The following is a 26,600-nucleotide window of genomic DNA, read 5'->3' as shown; positions in this document are numbered from 1 at the left end:
TGTAGCTCTGAGGCCTTGCCTGTCCTTGTGAGCCCATATGTAACTGCTCACAGTGCTTTTTACAGTGACATTCTCTTCTCTTACCCTGAAGTTGTGGAACAAATGAACGCTCCTTTGGATCTGAGCATTTCTCAAAGAAGCAGTTTTCCCCTTAGTTGAGGTTCCATGTAATTACTGCTGTCTTACCCACATATTAACCATCACATGCCTCTGCCCTGTTCCCATCATCTGTCAAGAGCCCTTAGAAATCAGTAATTCAGGGCAGATTTTTAAGCTTGTTTGATGGCAGAGCAGTAAGAATGGGAGGATTCTCATTTACCTTTACCTAAAACCTGCCTGTGTTATCATCCCACTGTTTGCTGCCAGATGGGCTCCTGGCCTGTTCCACTTTCTACAGTAAGAGCACAACAAGAGTTTTCAACATTTTCAAGAGTGTTGAAAAACATGCGTTAGAGGCCTTTGTGGAAATGGAGTGTGTAATCCTCTCTTACAGGCTTGCCAAACCATGGCAACGTATATGATGTATGCAATTCAATGGAGAACACAATACAGTGCACAAGGTTGAACTTGTCTCCAGTCAGGCAGAACTTTTAACTTTGCTTTGTTTTGTTTTTACCTTGTCCATGTGGCCCATGTGATCTTTTCTATTGTGGCAGTATCTGTTATTTGCTTTCCCAGTGGCACCTCATGGACTTGACGCTTATAGGCACCGGTTGATACCTGAATTCAGGAAAGGAAAGGCTATAAACTTCACCATAAAAGCAGTGATTTCTTCTGTAAAGAAATGCAGTGGAGATAGCAGTAACAGTTGTATCAGGAAATAAACATCTTGGATACATTTTTTTTTCTCCAGTTTGCTATAATACTTGATATGTAATATAAAGGAATAACAGTTCCAGGGTGATAAGGCAATCAAGTTTCAACGTGCACTGTACAGCTGATGGTTTTTCTTTTAGCTTCATGCTCTTCAGCTTATCTCAGCTCAATTTTCTAAATCAGAAGAATTTAAGAAGGTAATGTCTCACACATGAGTTCAGCTATCCATCTTGCCATTACGTCTGGTAACAAGTCACAGGAAACAGAAACAAGTTTGTGCCTACACATGACATACCTGAATGTACCTGCTGTCTGCAGAAAAATCCATCTGGATGACAAAACTTGCAATATCTTTGCAGTAGCCTATTCGGTTTAGGGCTGTACCTTGAGTGAGATCATAAAAATCTACAGTATGCTCTTGGGAACCCACAGCCAAAAACCTGTTATCTGGGCTGATCCTAGATAACAAAATACAGAATGAGGATATAACTTACTGCTTCTGTGCAAGATTTGCTTTTGCTTCCCATGATAACACAATAGGGCAAATTAATTTTACTGGAAAACAAGACAAACCTTGTGTCAATAGTGAGATTCAATGCAAATCAAACTTGGTGCTTCATGGGCAGATAAGAAAGTCAGAGGACACCACAGATTGCTAAATGGTGTCAACAGTGCACTTCTATGCAGTGCACAGTGTGATATGAAGAACAGCATTAATCCCCTGTGAGGAAGGAACAGGTTTTGCAAATTTATAATATATTTAAATATTATTTTCCAGAATCACAACTCCACAGTGTACAAATCATCAATAGATAGAAATGAATCACAAAAAAGAGAGTGTGCTTTAGGAAGGTATATGAGCTGAAGGTATCCATAAAGTCATTTCTGTCAGTCAGTAAATGCATTTCACGATTTCATGCTGGCTTCAACTGATGTGGAGTTGCAGAAAGTTTGGAAATCAACTTAGCCGTATGTGGACTATTTCCAGAGAAAGGGCTGAGTACCTGGAGAGCTCAACAGACCTGTTGGACATACCTAATATCCTGAATTGCAGATTTTCTGTCTCGCTTCTTGCCCCAAACCTTAAGGCTGTTAACAAGTAAGATAACAAATTCTCCATTCTTCATGCCGATGGCGACCATCTCTCCATCAGGACTGTAGGCAGCACATCTTGCAGGGTGACCCAGATTGACTTTGTTCAGGAGTTTCTGCGTGAACAAAAGCAACAGCAACATACCTTCCCGTGGAAAGCCACCAAGCAAATGGAAAGCTTCCAAACACTCACTACAAAAGCCACGCAGAAAAAAAACAACAAGTTCTGTAGAGTTTCCTCTAAATAGAAATCTGAAATTTCACATGAAAATCACACCCACCAGACATACGCTGCAAAAAAGACTTCAAATAGAGGTGCAGTTGAAAAGGGCGTTTCACATTTGCAGCTATCTTGCCGCAGGATAACTTCAATTTTGACACTGGAAATCAAACTACTTATCAAAGAAGGATTAAAAAAAAAACAGATGATCCATTTCCTATTTTCTCTAGAGGGCTGTTCTACAATTTCTGAGCAAGGCGCTGTATTATTTTACTATTTGCTATATGGAAATAAAATGTTTTTGCCATTATCTGAGTATACTAATAATGCTAATGATTTTTGACATTAAAAGCGATCCCTACTGTCTCAGGTAATAATTAGCTTTTGAAAAGTTTACGTAGCTTAGTATAACCAGAAATCCTTCTATAGTTCTTTAATATTCTTGTTGGTTAATGCAATTTGATGTTGGGAAAAAATACTCCTGATTTACATACATGCCACGTCATCTTATTGTAAAGAGAGGCTCTGAAAGTGTTGGAGACATGCTCACTAGTGAGGCAAATTTATAGGGAGGACCTGCATATTAGCCACAGATCTGTGTCAGCTCAGAATTCAAATGCCTCCTTACTGCACCAGTTCGCACTTTTAGATCAAAACCTCTGCTTTTTACAGCATTGTGTCAGAAACAACGCACAACAAAAGGCACTCCGTCAGCACAAACCTATGTAGCTGCATCTAAGTAGCTTGCTTTTGGGAAGAGCAGCATGCTTCCTCATCAATGACTTATTTCTTCACATGGCCACAAAGCAGGAAATACTACGTACCAGAACAACAAACACGACTGTCTTTTTACTTGGCTGCTCAGAGGTGCACACAGGGTTGGAACAGTGCATGCTGTGTATCAAATTTTCACTTTTAATGGAATTCTTTTCAATTGAGCAACACTCACTTTGTCACATAGGTCCCAGATTCTTGCTGTTCCATCATTGCTGGCAGAGATAAATAAGTCTTTTGAGGGGTGCGTCGCTAAGCCCCAGATTTCTCCTTCCATGTGACAGTCAATCAATAAGTTTGAAGCAGCATTTTTTTCTCCTACTTCAAGGATTTCCCCATCTTTTGTTCCCACTAAGATTTTCCCCTGTTTGTATTAAAGAAAAAAAAAAAATTATATTCAGACAATGTAACAGGCAAATACCACAAAATACCAAAGTATGATAGAAATATCTGTGACAGCCCATCCTAATTTATAATGCTTGTCCATGCAGAATCTTGAGAACAGGAGACAAAGCACTGATAGGTTCGTGCCTGGAGATCTGATATCATATTCTGGTGTTACTGCTGAGTTGTGGCAGTGGACTTCCCTCTTGCCATTTGTATTCAGGTCCAAGTGTTTACATGCAAGTTGGTACAGCATGCTTCTCATACTGCTGAGGTGACTTAATGTCACTTCTGGACAATAACATAAATGTCAAAACAATGTGTTAAACTCAGACCGGTGTGGTGCACATCTACTTCAGCTGTTCTGCTACTGTCTGAACTGCAAGAGCCTTTCCAGCAAAGACTTGGCTCAGAACCATTTCCTCCTTTGTGTCTCCAGGCCAATCTTCACCAACAGCAGCATACAGCAATGCATGCTGCACTGCCAAGTCTGCCATATTGGCTGTCTTACCTTCCCTCTGCAGACGGAGCGCACGCACTCGATGAGCTGCCCTGTTTCAAGCTGAAATGCTCGGCACCGTTTCATCTCTTGGTCCCACAGCTTTACAGCCCCTCCTTCCTTAGTGCTGAAAAGCAGAACATGGTGTTACACAGATGTCTCCTTCATGGGCTATAACAAATCTTTACATCAATCTCCGTTACTTCCTACTAAGGACATCTCACTACCCTATAGGGTAACGTAAAGTAAATAACAAAAACGTGGCAGATAATGCAACCATTCAGTATGTCTTGTGTTGGTTAAATAAAGATGATATGAGAAAGAAGAAAGCTGCGTGCTTTAGGAAGAGTGTATGTCTTACGGTCTCTCCTTGCCTCCTGTAACAATAAGTCCATCACGAAGAGTGGTGTACATTGTGAACACCGGTCCTGTGTGAGCTTTTGCCACAAGTCTGACCAGAAAATGGTCCTTCCAGACATAGACATCTCCATTTATGGCACCAGTAAATGTAAGATTATTCTGCAACAGATAGGAACAACCTCTGATGTGATAAATATCTCACAATTTTGTGCAGCTTGAATTAAAATTATTTAGGTACTTCATTTCCTGTGAAAAAATCAACTGCAGGAACTAAAATCATATGCACTGAGAATAATGTGTTTAATCACTGTGCTATAATGGTGTTTCTTCAAGGTACCATATTTAACACAGATCAGAGTGCAGGGCACACATTCACTTCATGGATTTCACCTTGGAATTTTCAGATGCATGTGCTACTTCTGCCAGGCATATGCTGTCATATCTCCTGCTGCATAGATGGACAGCAGGTTATCACTACTGAATTTCAGGTGGCATTTCTTTCTTCTTTGAGCATGTGTCCATGGAAATCCCACTGGCTTCAAGATACTGAAAATAAAGTGTATAAGACTGTGGGAATACAAGGAAAGCTGTTTAGAGCAGCAGCTGTGGAGCAAGATAAAAAGCATAAGACTAAGTGCAGAACTGACTCAATCTTGTATCTACTTGAAGCACCATACCAATTGCATAACTGAATGGGAAAGAGTAGTGAGTATTCTGCATGGAAAATGTGCTTCTGGAGAATGCTCTGCTAAATGGAAAGGCTTGCTGCTGACCGATCACAGGTGAAAAGGTACAACTGAGATCCCTGGACAGTCTCTGCAGCAACAATATGTGGCTTTTAAACATCCCGAATGATTCCTAATCAATTGTAGAAGGGGAAAAGTGGCTTAGCTGTATTGAAAAATACAGAAAAATTCCATGTAAATGAAAAGCATCTCATCTCTTCTTTGGCAGAAGAGGGAAAAGTGTTGCCAAGCCCTGATAGCTTAAAGAACTAAATACAGCATCATCTTCAACTTTACTGATAGATACTAGGGAAAAAATGTTAGAAATCCCTTTGCTAAGGGCTCACAGGGAAATTTCATGTTCTGCAACAAACAGGAGTGGTATCTATTCATGAAACTGGTGGAAAGAATTCACTGAATGAATTTGCGACCATTAGAGATAAAAATGTAGCATAGCTGCACCCCAGCATGACCTGTTGCCTTTGGCATGAGATGGACCTAGATGAGAAAAGTCTGTGGGTGCATGAAGCAGAACGTACATACACAGCCCCTCTTCTATTAGGTATAACTTACTCATGCTCCTGTGACATGCATTCTTATTGCCAGTGGGATTTAATGACACACACTTAAGGAAGGAAACAACATCCTGAACAAATGACATATGCTAATGGATCAGGGTTTGTCTGCTGGTTTTGAATGCTCTCCTTACAGCACGTTAGCTTCACCATTAAGAAAACAACAGAAAAAGCTGAACTGTGTGTTGAACACGTTGTTTTCCTTAATTATGAAGCCTAAAGCACAGTGTTATGGCTCCTTAATAAGCATATTGGAAAATCCTATCTACTGACAACATGAGCTGAATCACGTCATACCCAACATTGTCAGTGGAAAAAGAGGTCACACAATTACAGTATCAATTACACTGCAATTAGTAAAAGAAATGCACTGAGAAACCAAACCTTGTTTAGAAAAATTAAATGAGGACCTAAAGATGGACAAGTCTCACATTAGAGGTTTAAATACTACACAAGATCCCCACTTTCTTGCACCATTCACACTGTACTGGATCTCAACAAAGGAAACAGACACAGTTTTAATAAAAAGGTATTATAAAATTCTGTAGCAAGTAACTTGAACTCACTGCTCCGAAGGCAACAGAAAGCATGGTTTGCATTTTGGCATCTTCCATGGAACCAATGACTCCTTTCTTACACAGCAAAGCACTGCCAGCTAATGTCCAGAACTTCATGTGTTTTACCCCCACAGACACAAACTGAGTGTCTGAATCTGGGCGGAACTCTACGACGAATATCCTCTCCAGGTGTCCTCCCCTGCTAGCAACTTTAGCCCCTGTTTTCATTAGGAAGGGATAAAAATACAGTTAGACTTATCTGCAAAAATAAGCTCTGGTATGATTTTATAAAACAAAATTATTTCGTATTAGATTAGAAAACTGCGTCCCAGGTGCCGAAAGCTAAGCATATCCCAGTGTTATTTAGAGCAGCAAACATTTTAATTCACGCAGCTTGCTAGGTCCCCGGATATTCTACTACAGCTGACAGTCCTAGGATATTAATAGCACAATTTGTCTCCCAGGTACAGAAGTACCATTGAAACATTGAGCATCATCAACAAGTTGCCATCTGCGAAACACAAAGGGATGCATCACTCAGAAGTTAGTGCCTCTGACTCTGAAAACATCCAAGCACCTGCATGTTGGCTGTATCAGGACAACAGCCACTGCCAGCACACTTTCAGAGATCTGAGCTCAGACCCCACAGGCAAGAATAAAATCCAAGTAACCCAATCCCAGGATAAGCAGGCCATTATGCAGTACCTCCTCTTAATGAACTTTAAAAGCACAGAAGGACTGCTGCATTTCCTGAGCTAACTGCTCTATGCAGGCATGTCAGATGGTTTCCAAACAATGATGCAACATGGCAATCAGGATGATGCAATGCCTGCTCCTGCAGTAGAGGAGACAGGCACTGAGCACAGGTGTGTGCAGAGAAAACTCTAAAAATCTGGGGATGTTTCAAAGTAAAGCAGGGAAATATCTAGAGAACTGAGACACTTTCCCTCTCCTCTCAATTCCATTGTCTGGAAGTGACTTCTTAAAGGCCTAACTACTGCAGAGTTTCAAATCCGAGCATTTTCAGCATAAAAAGAAAACACTTCCCCTTAATTTCATGGAATTATATGTTGAATGTCATCTCCTTATTTCTGTTTACAATAGAAGTTTAAAGCTTATTTTCTTATTGATATTTTCTAGCACTTTATTCTCTTCCTTCAAATAATTCTGGGACTTTTAGGGAGCTGCTTCACTCAGAGTAAGAACATAAACTTATGCCAATGACTTGAAAGGAGGAGGAAACAACTGCACACAGATCTGCCAGGTTGAAGAAACGTGTTCTCCAGAGTACCTTCCTGCCACCTCCACACTGTGATGGTGTGTTCTGGATCCACGCCCACTGAGACCAGAAGTTTGCCTGTTGCACTGAAGTTAATGTAGTTGACTCCTTTGGTGTGGAAGCAACGTAGCATTGAAATTGTTTGCTTACTCATAGCATCCCATACATGAATTGTGGGAGTTGTACCTACATGGAAAAAGATGCATTAAAAGAGAATTAATTCAGCATCTTGAAAGCTTCAGTGCAAAATATGCATTTTCTAAGAACATTTAACCTAAACAAACACTTAAGTATTATTTTGTTGTTGTTGGTTTTTTTTTAAGATTAAAAGTACTCACACACACAAAAAAAAAAAACAAAAACAAAAAAAACAATGTCATGAAAAGAAAAACAACACAGGGAAATTACTGCATCTCGTGAAATAAGACAAATGCCAAAAGAACAACGTAACAATTATGAAGAACCTCATGCAAAAGAAAATCATCTGTAGATGTTCCACTTGTATCCGCAATTGACACAGATACAGTGAGGTAACATGAAACTTTTACGTAACTCTGCTGACTGGAATTCACAAACAAATCAGCCTTACCTGAAAATTCTGTCATATCACCTGCATTGTGAGAGCAATGGCAAATGAGGAAGCACCAAGGGAAAACAATAAGTGAAGTAAGTCATGTTTCTAATGCTGCCATGATGCCAGCATCAGCACCAGAAGTAGAAAAAAAATAATAAATAAATTAAAAATTAAAGTTTGAAAATGGATATGGATTAAATCAACAAAACAAATAAGCATGAATATTGTTGAGCTTAATTTTGAGTATATTATCTTTTATACACAAACATCGCAACAATATTTAGCACTTCTCAGTTTTAAAAATAGTACTTAAAGGAAATGGTAAAGACATGCAGTTCTTAAAGATTGCTAAATTTAAAACTAATATAAACCTATAATGATCCACAATCCTAACCAAAATCAGAAACACTGATTTCATGGGCTCTTCCTGATGGAATTAAAGGACAGGCTTTAAGTCACCTGCTTTGGGTCACAGAAATCAGTATTCAGAACCAAGGTTCTGACTGTATGAATATGTTCTCTTGTTTATTCAACATTCCAGTTGATAAGACAACACTCCATACAAGCAGCAGAAATGGTCTGCCAAGGCCTTCACCTACTGTCATTTTCCATCTTTGTTATAAAGCTACATATTACAGAAGTCACCCCTTTCAGACTGAAATGAATCAGAACGACTCCATTGATTGTTCTAGTATTAGCCTGGTATAAGTGAAAAGCAACACATCCCTCTGTAGGCCTGGAACAAATAATCCCAATGTTCCCTACAGCTTTTACCTCTACAAAAGGCATTGGTGACCGATCTCTAGAGGTCCCTTCCAGCCCCTACAATTCTGTGACTCTGTAATTTCAGGGGACCCCTTAATGTAGATTACACACCAATACATACGATCTCAGGATCAGCCTTTACGTGCATCGTAACTTCTGCTGAGACTCCACTCTAACCCTTTTTTTTTTTTTTTTTTGTATTAGTTTGGAATTTCTGCAAAGGAAACGGTCATCATTCTATTTTCACAGCTAAGTGTTTTATGGCTAATCAGTGCTTTGGATACTGGAAAAAAAGAGGAAATCCTGTAATGCTTGTGATTACATATTAATGAGCAGATTTAGTGCTGTTCAAAAACTTGTTTTCTGAAATATTCTTACAATACAATGAACTCTAAAAATCCAGTGACAATCAGAGATGAAACTGCTGCAGGTAGACTGAAATCACAAGGAGATAATTAAGCTTCAGAATTTTCCTCAAATCAAATGGAAAAAAATAAACCAAAAAACAACGTGTACAGTGACAGTGGTAAATCCCAGTACTAATTCTATTTAGAAAAGCCCAAAATAAATCAGTGCCCCTGACAACTTCTGCACATGACACTGTAACATGGAGTCACCTACCGATCTGACTGGTAGCCACAATGTTTTTGTACTTTGGGTGCTGATTCACAGTTAAGCAGAGAATGTCATCAGTATGCTCCAGGTAGAAGCTCTGACTTCCTAATAAAATTCAAATGTGGTTTTATTCACAACAGACTCAAAGAACCACCATTGAAGCAAAGAATATTTAATCAGCTTGCTGGTATGCTCATGCTGTGCTCTAGGGGATGCACAGGAGAGAGCAATAAGTATGCTGAGAGCTGCTTTGCTTTCACTTCCAGGCACCATTACCAAACAAGCTGTGAATAACCATTAATGCATATATATGAAAAAGCAGGATTGGTCAATTAGCTATCAGTATTTAGCTCAAGGGTCATCCTGTAATCATCTGTAACCAAAGAAAAAAGCAGAACTGGCAAATACACAGACCAGCTCTCCCCTTAATCGAAGGATTAAATAGGAAAAAAAGCAGAGAGCTAAACCCTGGGAAGTTTCTGCTCTGCGCCCCTCCCAATGGGAAGGCCAGGAAGAACAGCTGGGACAGTGTTCCCAGTTCAACAGGCCTGAGGCTGTGCAGGGTATGGAGTCCCCAGAAGTCAGCAGATGAGACACCATCTATTTCTGCCTTTCCTTGGCAGCAGAGCTGAGTGAACTGCTGTCACTATTTGGTGCCACAGAGGACCAAGAGGGAATAATATACTGCCAGAATTCCTTTAATTCCTGGCTTGTTCCTTAAGCTATGTGAAGAGCATGAGGATGTCAGTGCTACAACTGAGGGCAAGATAAGTTGGTAGGTTTTTGTCACTACCCAAAGAGGCAGGGAATATTTCTACTCCTGAAGAGCAATTTACTCACATCGTATTGCATAGAAATGAATCCTTCCCTGGAGCATGTTTTTGGTAAAATAACTCAAAATGGAACAATTACTGCTCCTAAAATGGTGAGAAGTACTTTAACATCTCATATGCCATGCAACCTAAGAAACCATTCCTGTCCTCATTGTGGAGTTTAGAAAGGCACATCTGCAGAAATAGAACTGCTTAGTATTTCGCTTCCTACTAAAATGAGTTGGGTGGCTTAACAGGATGACCTTAATAAAAGAACTTGACAGCCATCTCAATTTCTTCCCATTATTTCAGAAGATACAAAATATGAAGGAGTTGCAGGAATGTTTCACTCCTACAGTTGTTTTTATCTCAAGGTACTGTTGCAAGTTGAATTACCAGTAGAAAGATTTTGCACTATGCCTGCTGCAGCTGTGTGGAAAATAATATCAGCACCGTCATTTAGGTAATGAAGGTTGTTGCGACAGTCAAATCCTCTGTATCCAAAGACATGGTCTAAAGCCAGCTCCTAGTCAAGTAAAACAGAAAAACAGAGTAAGAGTGAAATAAAGAACAAAGAGGTTAAAGAGTTTGAATCACGCAAGTGAAGATCTCAGGTAATTACTACACAAGACACAAACATCTTGTCCAAGCAACAGAATAATTAAACAACAATTAATCAGTTATCCCTCTTTCTTCTGCTTACTTACTGAGGCATGACATTCTCACAGACTATATACAAAGCTATCATCCGTCAAGTAAGGCAAAGCATTTACCATTATTATTTCCTTAATAATTCAGCCGATCTGAATATTTCATTTCATTTCCATTCAAAATACATGCAACTTTAAAAAAGGTCCAATTTATTAATCTTCCCATTATGTTTTAATATCTACATTGAGCAGCTATTTGCCAACACACTTACTTCTACTTCAAGAGTCTTCAAAAATCATTTTCATAAACAGTCACATTTTAATAGAATTCTGACACCAAGGTCCTTATAAGAAGCAATGACAGGCAACAAGCATCTTCATCATTAAAACATTAATCGGAGGCATCTTGGGCATTTCATCTTACAAAGAGGAACCATCAAAGACATTTCCTCCAGAAAAACAGTGGTGGGTAATGGATTGCTGTTAAAGTTGCTGTTCTAGCCCAGAAGACAGAGCTAATGCATCTGTCCCTAACATAATTCCATCCTACTTTGAACAATTTGACTAATACTGACAGACCAAACGACTGGTGCAAAGTCCACATAGTCCACAGAACGTTCCTTTCTCAGCATATATTTCATGGATGTTCCAAATAGCTGGGGAGGGCCTACAGTGTGAGGAAAGGGTACATTCCAAAATGAATTAGCAAATTTCATCATTCAAAAGCATGCACATAATGGTGCACATGAAAAATGAAGCTTCTGGCTATATTTCCACTGGAGAGTGCGCTCTGCTGTGGCTAAACATACACCTCAGCTGTACCTATTATTCAAACTCAGAGACAAATTTTGGATTCAGGGAGGTCTGATATTACAGGTATGCTTCTGTATCTGAATCTGAAGTTCCTTCTGACATGGGTTGCTGGCTATCATGTCTTTTGGAGTTTGCTAGGAGTTCTGAGAGCACATTTTATTTCTTTTACCTATGTACAACTTCACTTACTCTCACAACAGGGACCCAGCACACATTACTTCTAAAGCAAACGAAAAACAACTAAGTCTGACCTCAACCAGTTTTCGTTTTTTGTTGATGCTGTTCTTTTGCAGTTTTTCAGGCTGAGGAGCAGCTCTGCTAACTGGTGGCCTGAAAGAAACGTGTTTAAAAGAGAAGACCATCAATATGTTTGAAAGCAAAACAAAACCTGCAAAACCACAGCACATGTTTTACAGAGAACAGCCAATTGCAACTACACGTGTTTGATACCTATATTTAGGGCTTTGTAATACACAGAGGAATCATACACATTTTGATTGGGAGAGCAGGAGCAACATTGATGTCGATTTTGGGGAGAAATTACAGAACAGACCACCTAAAATTACTATTTAAATTCTAATGATTTAAATCCTTGGGAAAATCCTTGAATACTGGCTGACAGTGAACTGTTGCTTTTAGGAACTATCTAAAAGACTTTCTACAGCTGGCAGCTGACCTTTCCCCAGCCTTGCTTCTTCTGAGAAATCCCATCATAAAGCCTTGACTTGGCAGTATTAAAATCACCTCAAAATCACATTAAAGATAAAAGTATTACATTCTAGTCTGTGTAAGTCATTTACTGAGGGAATTTAACAAAGACTAATGGTAGCAAAGCATTTGCTGAAAGTAACTAAAAAGACAAATGGGAAACATAGACTGAAAAAAAAAATTATTTGTGTAAATGGTCTTTTTAAAGACAGATAACATTTACTTCTATGAGAGGCACTCACTGGAAGTCCACAGGCTACAGTGAACATATATATGAACAAAGGGAGGCAGCAAAGGGGATATTCAGCTTGATCCTTCTAAGAAAAACCAAGAGTCACTTCTGGGCCCACAGAAGTTCATATCTAACACAATCCTGTTGCACTGGTTTCACTCAGGATGATTATTAAGAGCACAATGGCTCTCCCCTTCAGCTAACAGGAGTTAAAGAGGGCTAAATTCTAACCCTATCGGCAGCAGCAGAGACCCAGAACATTGCAGTAGATTACCAGCACAGTTTCCCCAAGAAATTTGACCTTCATCATGTTTGTTCAGCTTTTAGATGAAATATGGATCTGGCAAGAAGGTCAGGGTAGAAGAAGTGATAGCAAAAGAATCAAAATTGATATTATGGTTAAATGCTTGCTCCAGAACATCGCTCAGTGGCTGCTGTTATTCATACAAAAATTGTTTGTGCCATTAAACTCTAACAGCAGATTCTGGGGACGGGGTTAAACAACAGGGTTCTATAAGTGAAATGCAAAACAAAACAGCAGGACTCAATTTATTTAATCTAGGCATGAATCTGGAAAGCATTTTTTCACAGTTTAAGATTTTAAACATTAACAAACCATATAAATTTTATATGCTAAGAAAATTAGATTGGTTTATTCTTCTACTGTGATTGTATTAATTCCTGTTTTGCAAAAATGACTGCAGAAGAATGAAATCCCTTTTGCTTTAAAGAGAGCCGATTTATCTGGAACTGCAATTTTATGAAAGCTCTTCAAGACAACAACTGATGAAATACATAGCCAGAACATGCTGTTGCATGGCTTATATTGCAGGAGTAAGTAGCATGAAAAGCTGGGCTCTAAAAAAGACAGAGCAGACCAAAAACAAAGTCACTTCTCAAGCAAACAAACTCACTAATACTGGGAAAGTACATTAGATCTTGTGACATTAAGAGAGTAAAATATTTACCTTGATCCCCTTGTAAGCAGCAAACAAAGCCAAGGAAAAAACTTAATACAGTTTAGGCACATTTCTGATCACTTTACTCATGCACAAACATTTCTAGAGTTGAACAGTCATTCCCTTGTGGCACAAAACATGCTATTCAAGCATGCCAGCAAAAACTAAAACAGAAATTAAAGAGTGCACCAGTCTACAAAATTCAAAAATACCATACCCTGGCATTCCTGGGTATATTCTTAACGCAAGATTCTACAGGACAGGGCAGGGGAAAGAAGATACATCACTGCTTCCTGCACACTTTATACTGAAGCAGAATGTGCTTCCATGCGTTTCTTTATTTTCAGGTGCTTGACAGGGATGGAAACTGGTAGAAACTTAGCAGCCTCATAAGCACTGTTAAGTTTCACACAATGGATGCTTGTTTTCCCTCCTAGCTCAGTTGCAATTTAGCCTAATAATTGTTCATTGGTAGGCCAACTTATGTACAGGGACAGCTTGTACTTGCTGTTCACAGGGAAACAAGTACTTTTATTTTCTCCAAGAGTGGTCAGTCAAGTTGTTACATAACCACCAGTGGTAACTGGAGCCAATAGCAGTGCAATCACCAGTAGAGAAGGGGTGGAGGAAGTTACTGCAAAACTCAACTGTTTTACAGAATAAAAACATTATGTGATGCTAGAAAAGCAAACACCACTTCAACCCAAATTTACCAAGGCCTTTGAGCCAGCACTTATGAAAAGAATAGATTGTTTCCTTGTATGCTTCCTGCTCTGTTTTCTGTTTTAGTGTACTTTTAGATGGATCACTTTTACATTTCTTTACCTGGGCATATCTTCTAGAGTTTATGACAGTAGCAAGACAAAATTTTTCATGAAAGCATAGAATACTGCCACCGTGACACGATGGATAATCACTACATAGTAAACATGAGATTTAATCTGGAAACATACACACACACACGTACTTAAATATATACTTATTCACACACACAAACACGAATGTTGTGTGCATTCATATATACACATACATGTATATATATATATACACACATTCATTGCCTTATAATCACCTCAGTAAAAGAAATGTAAAGCAGCATCAATTTGATCTTCATTTTTAACAAATCTGTGACTACACCTAATTTATTTTCATACATAGGATGGCAGTATCAAGACAAGACATTCGTGCTGTAGGAAATTACATATATTTACCCCTTATGGCCTATGCAATCTGCACTGTACATTCACAGCAATCTGTGCTTTTTCTATGCTGTGTTGTTAGTACTTACTTGACAATTCCCTGCCTCCAAAGGAAAGCAAGTTAAAACATAATACAAGTATTAACGGTTTCTTTTCAGTAATGTAAAGTAAATGTGCTTATATTATGTTATGGGATGAATGAGTTCCAGGGAAGATAAGACACAGTCAGACATTAGAGAGCTTTCACTTCTCAAAGTACTGTGAATACAACAAAGAACATTTCTGTTACTGCTGATTATCTTGATAATACGCTTACACAAGTACACATGGTTATACAGCAGTGAGTTAACTCCAGATTTAAACTGAGCAAATCTCACCCTCTCCCATCATGGGCCTTAATGCCAGAATATAAGAAGGTGCAAGTGACAACTCACTCCCTCTCACTTTCCCAATAAGGCTACTTGAAATGGCCAAGACGAGGAGCCTAAATCCTGAGTGGGGTAAATGGGTAGCACGAGGACAGAGTAGCAGATGGGCACAGCAGAAGCTGGCTGAAATGGGGTAGGGATGAGGGCTTGAGAAATGGGGCAACTTCAGGAACTGGTGATCTTAGAGAACAGGGTGCCCATGCAGTAAAAGAGTCAAATGCCTTTAGACAGAAATTACAGGAGAAAGAAGACCCAGGAAAGCATTATGATATATTTCATGGATGTGGATGACCAGCTCTTGTTTTTAGAGCTGCTTTCTGAAGAGACACACTGTCTGCATCCCCCACAAGTTGGCAGGAATGCAAATATTCTGTTCTGAGGCCAATGGGAACAGAATTGGATATTCAGAAACAATGCTGCATGAAAGCAACAAACACTGAGGGCTGGAGAACTGAGAGATGGACAAAAACGTCCTGCCCTTGAGAAGGTGACAGCCTGGGCCCAGCAGGAACAAGCAAAAGAGGCGCGGAAGAGAGTCCAAATGGGAGGTTAACATGTGCACTGGGATGGCTGTTAACTGGAGGGAATATACTTGGGTGCTAAGCAAAAGTAAAAATGAGCAAGGACTGCTCCCAGGAAGAGAAAGCAAAGGTCAAAGTAAGGAGGGACAATTTGGTACCGTAAGGTTTGCTTGGACAAGAGATTTAAAGCCCAAGGTTAAAAAGAAAAATAAAATAAATATAAAAACAAACTGCTCATTTCAGAAGGAAAAAAACCACAAAAGTGGCTTTTAAAAGTACATTTTCACTAGCTGACAAGAATGGGACTCCCGAGAGCCACCAAACTGCTGTAAAAATCCTGGCTGTCGTAATAGATTCTGTGAATCCTTAATCTTTGGATTTTCTCATCTCAACATACACAGGAGTTCTGTATACCACTTTTCCTGCTGTTACTTCTCCCTTACGTTTTGCAGACAACATGAAAATATCCTGCTTCTTCATACAGTGGAACCAAAGAAAAACTGAAACAAAAGCAGAGGGAGATAGAAACTGCAACCTAACTTGTTTTTCAAACCTTAGCACGGTAATATTTATGATTTTACATGTATGCTGATGCACTCTTTAAAAAAACCAACAAAACCGAAAAGGTACTGCAGAACAAATGGTGGTGATAGATAGCCAATTTGATATTTCTGTAAGGGAATGTAGTCACTGCATTCACATATCATTCGAGGTCAGCCTCCAAATGTGAAATGAGCAGAAAAGCAGGTTAATAACAAGTATAATCAGTTCTGAATGAAATCTGAAGGCTTTCACATTTTGGACAAGTTCTTGGTTCTAAATGTCTCGTAAAGCTTTTAATCTAAACGGCCATTGTAGAACAGCCTGGTTGTAGTCCGTCACAAACAGCACACTGCTCAGACGTGGTCCCACAGCCACCTGTTTGTCAAACCAGGGAACATGCTGTACAATGCTTGAGGCGAAATCTAATAGATATCTTAGATATAAAAAAGTGTAGAATATCTGAAATCTTGAGACTTCTGGAAAACTCTCTCCATACATATGAAGGCATTAGTATTAACTTAATCTTATGACATTCTATAAAGTCTCTCCTTTCTTAGACCTCCTTATGAGTGTGTTTGAAAGGAAGAGGTTTTTCCAGTTTTTTTTTTCATTATTCCTTACATAAATTCTGACATTTGTTAGCTCTGCTTTTTGTTTAAGTAAAAACATTTGACCAATAGTATACTGAGAACTTTGGGGCCGGAGGTATAAGCATCAGAAGTAGGCACATTAGTATCTTTCCCCCATGTAACAAAATCTAAGCTGTATAAGAAACAATACTCCTTAGATCCTTCCTGGAATACAGTCCATACAGCAAGAAGCTCTCAAACACCTGAATTTTTCACATCCATCTCAGAGCTGAGAGCATTTCTCAAGTTTAGACAGAGAAAGGTCATAGCATGATGTGCGTTGCAACAACACCGCCATCCTGCAATTGCACACCCACTAAGAGTCACACAAATACAGAGAACCTTTGGGCCAGCTTCCTGCTGACCTGTGGGAGAAGCGAGATTAACTCTGAGTTCAATAGGTTGGCAGGGACAGCAAAATGATCAGTCACAGTGTGTTCAAGCCCTGGGGACAACTGTGATGAAACCAGAATGTTGCCAAATACATTTAGGATGCATTAACTTGACATAATCCTGTGAGAAACTAAAAGCGAATTTTCTATAGGACTCTACTCACTCACAAGCACCAGACTCCTACTGAAATAAGCCAGTTGCCTCCCCTCCTCACATACCTTTTTCCAGACACATTTTGAATTATTCTCATCTACACATCAATGCAACACAGATTCACATTTAAAGCTTTTACACTGCACCTATAAAAATGTGCATGTAAAAGTGCATGAGCAGATTTTGTAACCATATGTCCAATGATTTGATTTTGGGTACAAAAGCTAGTATTCACCACCTGTGGGGGCTACTTTGGAAGCTTATATGTCAGCTTACATTCTTGTAAATAAATAATCAATAGAATAGCGTTTGAAGAGAGAAAACATGAGTTCTTCTGGTCAGAACATATGATTACAAATGATGCACAACAGCACATGGGAACAGGCTTGAGACGAGGTAACTCACAGAAAGTGAGACATGCTGTATGTTAAGAAAACCAAAAAGTAGACAAACATGCTAATGCTGCTTTTTGTTTTCTACACATTCAACTTGCTTAACAGGGTTTTCCACCACCAGGTATGTTACAAGAGTTTTCAGTTTATGTAGAGTCATGCAAATCAAACTAAATGAAAGCTGCAAACACAGGATAGATGTTAGTGGTTAGTAGAATGCAAAATGCAAATAAATCTTTGCCTTTTGTATTAGTAACAGAAATACAGTCTTTATGCAAGCCTGTTTTACTTCTTTTTTCATGAGTTCTTAGCCAGCTAAAATGGTCCCAGTTCAAAAGTTAGCCCTTGTATGAAATAAAGCACAATTCCTACACAACACACAGTATAGCTTACAATTGTCCTGGATTGTCTGGGACAGTCCCACCAGTGCCCAAGTGGTCCCGCGGTGTGGGAGCACTGCTCTTGGAGCTCCCACACCGTGAGACTGCTCCTGCAGCACCTCTCATTGGCACCCCACTTCTGTATCTTACAGGTGGAGCAAGGAAGAGGATGCCAATCAGAGGAGCAAGAAAGGAAAAGAAAAATAAGGGTGGGGGGGAGGGTAGGAGGACAGACATGGAAAGGGAGAAGAAGAAAACAAGAAGGTTGGGGAGAGAGAAACAACAATCAATTAATTATCTTAACCAAATGCACCAACTAATACAACCACAACATATTTAAATATTGTTACTCAGACTTCTCTCTCCTGTTTCTTTTCCATCCTAAAGATGTAACTGCTGGCAGCAACAATAAAGCTCGTCACGAAAATACTAGACCACAATTTATTTCAAATCCTTGAGGTAAAGTCTACTCCCCCAAAGACGTGTGCAGAATGATCATTATTTTCTTATGCAAACAAGATAGGAGAAGTACATTTGATAAAGGGCTTTCATTTTCTTTTCTAAGGCAACTACTTAATATTATCCCTATGATCATCATCTCTGAGTTTTTTGGCCTTTACAATCATGAGATTTCTCCCCTGACTTTGCTTAGGGGCCCAACTTTCTGCAGATGGTCCACATAATAGAGATTTCCTTTTTATCTTGCTGGATTATGCTAAGCACAGAACACATGCTAAGCAGTAAAAGAGGGTCCAGAGCAGCTGCTCTAAGTCACAGTTATCCTCTAAACCTGTTCTCCTACCCTTCTTCCCGTCATGTGAGAGAGCAGAGACAAAAGCCGCTGGCTCCTCTCTTTCGGCATAAAGACAAAGTCTTTGTATTGATTTGCAGAAAGTCACTTGTAAATTGTTGGTTCTTTTCCAGATAGATGGTGGTTGTTGCAAACCTTTCCCTTCAAAACCTAGCACTGCCCATATCAGCTCTCATCCATATACTTGCATCTTGGCAAGAGATATAACACAGCTCTAGACAAAACTCTCCCCAAATGGTACCACCAGTTGTTATTTTCAGAGACACAATGTACTTTGGAGTTTTTCAGACATACCATTCTTAACAGAGTCATAGTATCATAGTATCGTGTGAGTTGGAAGGGACCTTAGAGATCATCGAGTCCAACTCCCGGGTTTCGAGCCCCGTGTAGCGAAGCAGCACTTCTACCCGTGCACCACAGGGGGGATTCAAACCCGGGCCCTCCGTTGCCGCAAGCAGCAGCTTATACCACTGCGCCACTGGGGGCACACTAAGTCCTGAAAGCTTACTCTAGCAAACACAAAAGTCAAATTCCCTGTTAGACAAAATTTAGCTACAATAAAGAGGAAAACAAAACAGCCATCTTCTTGAACCAAAACTGCCTACTAGGCATCACATCACGTTTGAAATACATTCGTGTTTTATAAGCAAGGAAGTAACTTGTTCAGCAACAATTTACCTTTGAAATATTACCATTTAAAGAAAGGAATAAAGCGAGCTTAAAGTCCTTGCTCCCAAGATGTTGTTCAAAGCAACAGTTCCAGCTAACCTTCTCTGCTGGAAGCTGGAAACATTCCTGTTTTTATCTTTCCTTTTTCATTTTCTAATTTAGACTTAATTTGTTTAATTTGTTTCTACCCTATACCAGTGAAAACTCAGAATTTCTCTTCTGCTTTCTCAGACACATAATGAAAACACAGTAAGTGGGGATACTTCTTTCTTCTTAGATCGGGACTGCTTTTGCAGTGAAGTAAAATGGTTGTTTTTGAGGCCTTGTGATTATTTCAATCCTTTGAACTTGACTGGCCTCGTAACATAATTTTCAAAATGTACACAATATGTAAAGATCTCGGAGCATTTGTAGTATGCAAATCCCAACAGATGCACAATTCTTGGTTCGTAGAATGGGTTGGGTTGGAAGGAACCTTCTATGATATCTAGTTCCAGCCCCTTGCTACAGGCAGGGACATCTCCCTCTAGACCAGGCTGCTCACAGCCCCATCCAGCCTGGCCTTGAGTGCTTCCAGGGAGGAGGTATCCACAGCCTCGCTGGCCAGCCTGTTCAGTGTCTCGCCACCTTCACAGACCCATTTTGGAGTCTTCATATAGATGAAGATATATGACACAATTATAAAGAAGAAAGATTTTGGATTTGGAATATTTTCTTCAGACAATTTTTCCCCTCAAAAGACCACCAGGGTTTCCCATATACCTGCCTGAAAGAGAATGGAATACATCCTTCTTGGTTTCCTTCTTCATATCTGAAGCAACTGGGAAAGGCTACTTCAGCAATGCCTTTGCAGAAAAAGTAAAGCTTTTCAAACTGGCATCAATGTTACTTGATGCTAGCTCACAGATACTTCAGGACTACACATCTTGAAGACTTGTTGATTTAGAACCTTTCCTGGACACTGACAGCTGAATATTCAGAGGCTTTTTATTTTGTTTGGCTCAATCAGCTGTCACTTAGGACCCTCAAAAGGGGAAGGAGAAGCTTTCAGGAAGCTTTTAGACCACAGTCAGACAAATATTGCATTAGCTGCTGCATTCTTTGTATCCTCAGAAAAGATGAAATCTGGCACAGTTATGAAACTTAACTCATAATTCGAATGTCTTTGAGAAAAGTCAGCTTCGTCCTGAAACACTCATAATTGAGAGTGTCAAGATTTGGGATAAATTGCGCAAATTTATGACCACAGCCATGGTCAAAAGTTGAAGTCTTTGACAAATGCAGTAGCCAAAACATTAATCCCAACTTTCTGCATCCAAAACCCACCACTTCCCACAAATTAAAGCCCTATCCCAACACAGTATGCCCAGAAACTGTACTTTTGCTACGTTTCACCATGAATTTTCTCCCCTCTAATTATTTGGCTACAAATTCTAGTAGGTTATATGAACTGGATGAAGAGAAGGAAGCAAATACTTCTTTTCCTAACAAGCCACATATGAAAGGTAAGAGAATTTCTGACAAACTCATCAGAACAGCAAATTCCAAACACTGAAAGTGCCATTATATTAAAGTAACTGAAACCAAAAGAGTGTATATAAAATAAAATGATAATAGTTGTGATTCTTTAGGAAAAAAGATGGTAAAGATAGTTCAGTGTTTTTTTCCAAGCTATTTTAAAATGTACTACACAAACCTGTTGATTATATAGGGATATTATGGAGGAAAAAGATACAGAGAACACTAAAAATTACCTTCTTGTTCTCTTATGGGATGGATAATTCCTTCCAATAGTATTGTATTTTATGTACAAGCATTATGAAAATCATTATGGAAGTGTAAGGCAACCTCATCACCGAAGAGGTGTCTACCCATTTAGTTAGGACCACCAGCTATAAACAGGACAGGTAGCTAAGTAGCAGTTGGCCATACTAGAAGAGCTTCCTGCTCCAGTGTGACTTTGTAGGTTTGGACACCACATTTTCCTCATTACATGCTGCTTTGTGGGTATATTTATTTTAAGGAGTGCCTTTTTCCACAGCAACAAAGCACATTCAACTGTGTCAGCTTGTGTAGCACAGGACTGTGGACAGACTCAAAAGTTACAATGCCTGAAGAATACATGACAGAGTGAGGCAGTCTCCAAGAAACAGGGCACTCACTTGCATCAGACAGCAAACACATGGACAGGAATTAGAGAAGGAAAAGTTCCTAGGGGCTGCGGTGATTTTCAGTCCTAGACTGAAAGTAGTGCTGAGAAGCTGCAGAAAAAAACTAATGCTTGTATTGTTGGTAATTCACTAGCAAAAACCAACTATAAGTCTAGCTTAGTCGGTCAATTACACTCATTCTGCATTTGCTTTTGCATCAAGACAGAATAAAGCAGCTGGAAGGTAGAAAAGTTTTTGGCTTACAACGTGTCCATCCTACTACTGGTACTTGCTACTTGGCATGTAATAATAATTAAGCAGTATATCCAAAAAAGGAAAATTTTAAGTTTTCAATTCATTCTCAACACATCCACATTTTGGCAATACGAAACTGACTTTTTACAGAAAAATGGAGAAACAAAGACTGCAAATGAGTAAATGAATTGAAAGAAATATCCTTAAAAGAAGGGAAGAGAAATGGGTTATGGACCAATATTTAACATAAATACTCAACAAAAAGCATGAAGATTCATACTGCATCTTTGTTGAAATGTTGCCATGAAAGAGTTAACTGAAAGGGGGGCAACATCTCATCTTCTACACCCAACATTTCGTCTCATATTATTAAACTACTGGGTACAAAATTATTAATTTTTGCCCCAAACCATGAGGCAAAAGAAAACTCATCCCAAATTCATACTTGTGTATAAAAAAAAACCAAACAATCCAACAAAAGAAACTGCAGCAGAATCTCACTTTGAGTCATCAGCTAGATACACACTTGTAGTATTACTGTACAGGTGTTTATTTATTCATCTGAACCCATCAGTATTCACAGACCTTAATCCTTCAGACAACTTCATCCCAAAAAGGGGAGAAAGAAACACCTGTTACCAGTAAATGCCACAGCTATTTGATCAGTGGGGAGAGTATTCTGTGCAGATGTCTTGAGCCTAAATCCAGTTCCAAGTGACTAGATCCTTCTCTTCTGTCTCAGCAGTCCTGCCCCAGCCAGAGTTTTTACTTACTCACTCCCCTAGACAACTGGACCCCAACCTCTATGCTCAGGTTCTTACCTCTTTACTGTCTTCTCTTCCCATCCACTAACGTTTTCCAGCTTACTATTCTTTCATTTTCCCCAAAATAACACGTGCCATGGGAAATTTCAGCTTTACTAGTGGCAACCTGACAAAATTCTAAGAAACTGAAAACCTTCTAATGAAAATGTCACCAAAAGCCTCAACTACACAGTATTTACAAGCTCCTCCTTTCCCAAATGACTTGTTGCAGACATATGCCTAACTACGCACTCTGCTTAGAACCAAAAATAACTGCAAATGTGACAAACAGAAGAGAAGGCTACACTCACAGGTGTTTAAGTCACATACATTTAGCCATCGCACCAACATACTGTAACTGACAAACAGCATTTTAAATTCTATCTTATGAATTCTTAAATTCCTTATTTCTAAAGACAAGTTTTAGTTGAGTGAAAAGAGATTCAAAAGAGTGTAACCTACATTTGGAAATGAACGCCTCTGTGTGACATACCTCTCTTCTACTGAAACTTCCTTCAGCTGTTGATGTGGTTTTGTCCCCTCCATTTCTCGGATGCTTACCGCATAGATCTTAGTGGTATAATCAATTGCTTTTTCTCTTGCAACATCACTATCATAGCCTTAAAATGTAAAACAGAATAAAATAAATTACCCACGACTCATGGTAGAAGAATAGAAAACTCCAACAGAAGAAAACAATCCTACCAAGCTCTCCTTTCAGTGAACTTTATCATGCTGACTTTTTTTGCCCACTTCATCCTAAATGTGTGTGAGTTCTGTGGAACAAAGACTAAATTAAAAATGTGTTATATCACCATTTTTACCTCCATCTTCTTCTGCATCTGTGTCTGACTCTTCACTATCCACCAGCTTACTCTCCTGAATGCCCAAAAATTCTCTGGTCCAGATCATCAAAGCTGTATCAGCACCACCTACAGTCAGCAGCACAGAATCATTGTGTAACCACCGAACATTGGTTACCTGTGCACTGTGACCCACATACTTTTTGAACTTTGCATGTTGGCCCTGTTGTACAAAGAATACACACATTAGCAATCTGAAATATCATGAACACTGTCTTCCCTAATTCTTTCTCCACTAGTGTCTAAAGAAAGAAACAAACACAGTTATTACCTTCACTGGATATGAAAAAAGCTTCACAAAACCAAAATCATCTCCTGTAGCAAGTAACGTTCCATCTTTTGTAAGAGTAGCAGCATTTACAACAGTGACATCACTGTGCATGGGCCAAATTCCTTCACAGGTAGGACCAAGAACACATGTCCAGGTGTCCCACTCAATCTTCTCTAACTGCAATGAAAATTTCACTCAAAGAAGTCATCTTAATATGTACCCAATACATGCTGTTTTAATGTTTATATTTCTCCCATGTCTGATATTAGCTTAAATTCTTATACGTTTTTAGATTTTTCACTGTTTCCAGCTAGTTAATACAAGTTACGCTTTTGCATCAAAAGACGTAAAAGTAACTTTAAACATTCCCACTGTCCAAAGTTAAGTGGGATTTAGATACAAATATCCTTCAATGTTTAATGAGACATTAAATATTGTCAGCTTTGTACAACAACTTATGTATCACAGATTATACCATTAAAAACCACATCGTACTGTTTAAAGCTGACTTTAAAACTGCATGCACAATGTAATCACAAACAACAGGTGACTGTTCTGGAAAGGAGGTTATGGGAAACCATCACTGTTAAACAAAAATAAATAAATTTTGAGATACAAAAAAGAAACTTAAAAAAAACTAATATCTACAAATGCTAGAAGGAATAAATTATTCTAATTCTAAGCACTGTAAATAAAGTATTTTTAAAGGAAAAAAAAAAACACTAAGACAAAATATATGCTAACTTTGAGCTGTCTAAAAAAATAACTGTCACAATGAAAAAAATACAGTAAGTATAATTCATACCTCAGCAATTCTTATAACATGCCTTTTCCCCCTCGGTGCTTCAAAAAACAGTTGTTCCTTAGCACCGGAATTGACTTGCAGTAACTTTCCTGGATATGAAATAAGAATTTGTTACGAATCTTATTCATTATTATGAATATAATGAACTTTTTACTGAATGAAGAAGTAAGCTAACAAATTGTCATATTGTTACTAGTAGCAAAATAAAAGACAGCTGCTTCGGATCACTCTTGAAGAATTCTACACTCTTGATTCACTACACAGTAGTATTTTAATTCAACATCATTCATTGAAAAATTGGTTTTCCAGCAAACCATTTTCTTTTGATTTATATCGAGCGTTTTCGAATCACTGTCAACAAAAAAGTGCAATACAAGACCACAGGAGTAATATGGCCTTCCTATCTGACCTTTATTACACACTAATCCTCTACAGCTAGAAGTTCAGTTAGAGTTTCATTGAACCACCAGTATCCGTGATGTCCATATGTTCCATAGAAAATATTTTCAGGAGATTCTTTTGCATTTGTGATTACTGCAGAAGCAGAGATGGAGCAAGGGAGTGAACATAAATCACGGGAAAAAGACAAACAATACAAAAGGAAGGGACACTGTCATCCACTAAGAACAATCAGAAAACCGAGAATAAAATAAATAACTAGTAAGAATTAAAAGGCAGCTAAGCCTATTTGTTAAAAAAAAAAAAAAAAAAAATCTCAACAGTTGAAGCTTCTCCAAATCATAGAATCACCAAAGTTGGAAGAGGCTTCCAAGATCAACCAGTCCAACCGTTCTCCAATGTTTCCCCACTTGAACAGCTCGAGAGATGGTGACTCCACCACCTCCCTGGGCAGCCCGTCTCAGTGCCTGACCATTTTCCAGAGAAGAAACTGTTCCTAATGTCCAACCTGAACCTCCATTGGTGCAACTTGGGGCCATTCCCTCTCATCCTATCACCAATGTCTACTTTGTGTTCCATTAGGAACACAAAGAATTTTCCATTTTCTTATCCTTTACATCTTTACATTTACATCAAACATCCAATTGTTAACTACTATAGATCCACAGGTACTTATCAGACAAATTGCTATTATTATGGGTACAACTATCAGTATTTACATTATTGGCACTATAAACAAGCACCCAGAGCCAGCTTAGTAACAGTGTGGCTTCTTAGCTCAAGAATGGCACCCAGACCCAAAAGGATTCTGAGAAGGGTTTAACTGCTGTCATTGTCAAGTAATTTGTACCATTCTTTGGGACTAGTGCAACAGAGGAAGCAGGGCTCAGACTCACAGGTGGTTCCAAACTGAATGATATTAGGTCCAGGAAGGCTTACTGCATAAGCTCATTATCAATCTTGCTAGACTTAATTAGTTGTGACAATAAGACTCTCTAACTTCATTGCAGTGATTGCCAAGTAATGCTCAGCAAGGAGGAAAGGAAATTAAATATAAAAGGTGGAGAAGAAAATGTGCCACATGGTCCCAAATTAAAGGAAAAAAAAAAAAAAAAAAAAAAGGAAAAGCAATAATATGTTCCCTAAGTAACGTTTCAGTCATATGCTGTTATTGGTGGAGAATAACATACTCTGGTGCAAGTGAGGATTAATTCTACCAACAAATGTAATTCTACTGGACCCATATGGTGCTTGATGCTGAGAAAGCATGTGCATTAGTAGTTACAGTTTAGTCTCACAGTATTTACAGTTCCCGCCATGAGAATAATTATCTGATATTCCCTCTTGCAGTAATTTTAAATTTGTATTACTGATCAAACATTTTACCTCTTGAGTCCCAGTCAATGTGTGTGATATAGCTAGATGCACCTTTACAAATGCCCACTCTTTTGCTGGTAAGTACATTGTAAATATCTACAAAATTATCATGGGAAGCCACAGCAAGGTACTTTCCTGTTTCTGTAAAGA

At 38.8% G+C, this 26,600-nt stretch overlaps 1 protein-coding gene across 7 annotated transcripts in view; it reads right to left on the bottom strand.

Moving 5' to 3' along the window:
• Positions 1-26,600, bottom strand: part of EML6 (EMAP like 6) — a 119,600-nt gene that overhangs the window by 5,496 nt on the left and 87,504 nt on the right. For 3 of the 7 annotated variants that reach the window (XM_072333706.1, XM_072333707.1, XM_072333709.1), the window contains 17 exons: positions 26,460-26,591; positions 24,675-24,763; positions 23,870-24,046; positions 23,560-23,761; positions 23,229-23,355; positions 11,762-11,840; positions 10,444-10,573; positions 9,242-9,340; positions 7,871-7,891; positions 7,294-7,467; positions 6,012-6,220; positions 4,147-4,304; positions 3,798-3,912; positions 3,078-3,266; positions 1,852-2,024; positions 1,112-1,274; positions 617-720 (listed from right to left, as the gene is read on the bottom strand). In XM_072333706.1, the coding sequence (XP_072189807.1) occupies positions 617-720; positions 1,112-1,274; positions 1,852-2,024; positions 3,078-3,266; positions 3,798-3,912; positions 4,147-4,304; positions 6,012-6,220; positions 7,294-7,467; positions 7,871-7,891; positions 9,242-9,340; positions 10,444-10,573; positions 11,762-11,840; positions 23,229-23,355; positions 23,560-23,761; positions 23,870-24,046; positions 24,675-24,763; positions 26,460-26,591 (2,341 nt within the window). Of the gene's footprint in view, positions 1-616; positions 721-1,111; positions 1,275-1,851; positions 2,025-3,077; positions 3,267-3,797; positions 3,913-4,146; positions 4,305-6,011; positions 6,221-7,293; positions 7,468-7,870; positions 7,967-9,241; positions 9,341-10,443; positions 10,574-11,761; positions 11,841-13,480; positions 18,193-23,228; positions 23,356-23,559; positions 23,762-23,869; positions 24,047-24,674; positions 24,764-26,459; positions 26,592-26,600 lie in introns of those variants that run through there. The other 4 variants (XM_072333708.1, XR_011903259.1, XM_072333710.1 and 1 more) reach the window with 4 other exon arrangements.

This window comes from Excalfactoria chinensis, chromosome 3, assembly GCF_039878825.1.
Source record: "Excalfactoria chinensis isolate bCotChi1 chromosome 3, bCotChi1.hap2, whole genome shotgun sequence".
NCBI classification, from domain to species: Eukaryota; Metazoa; Chordata; class Aves; order Galliformes; family Phasianidae; genus Excalfactoria; species Excalfactoria chinensis.
Note: the sequence above shows the minus strand (reverse complement) of the source record. Positions and strands in the feature narration are given on the sequence as shown.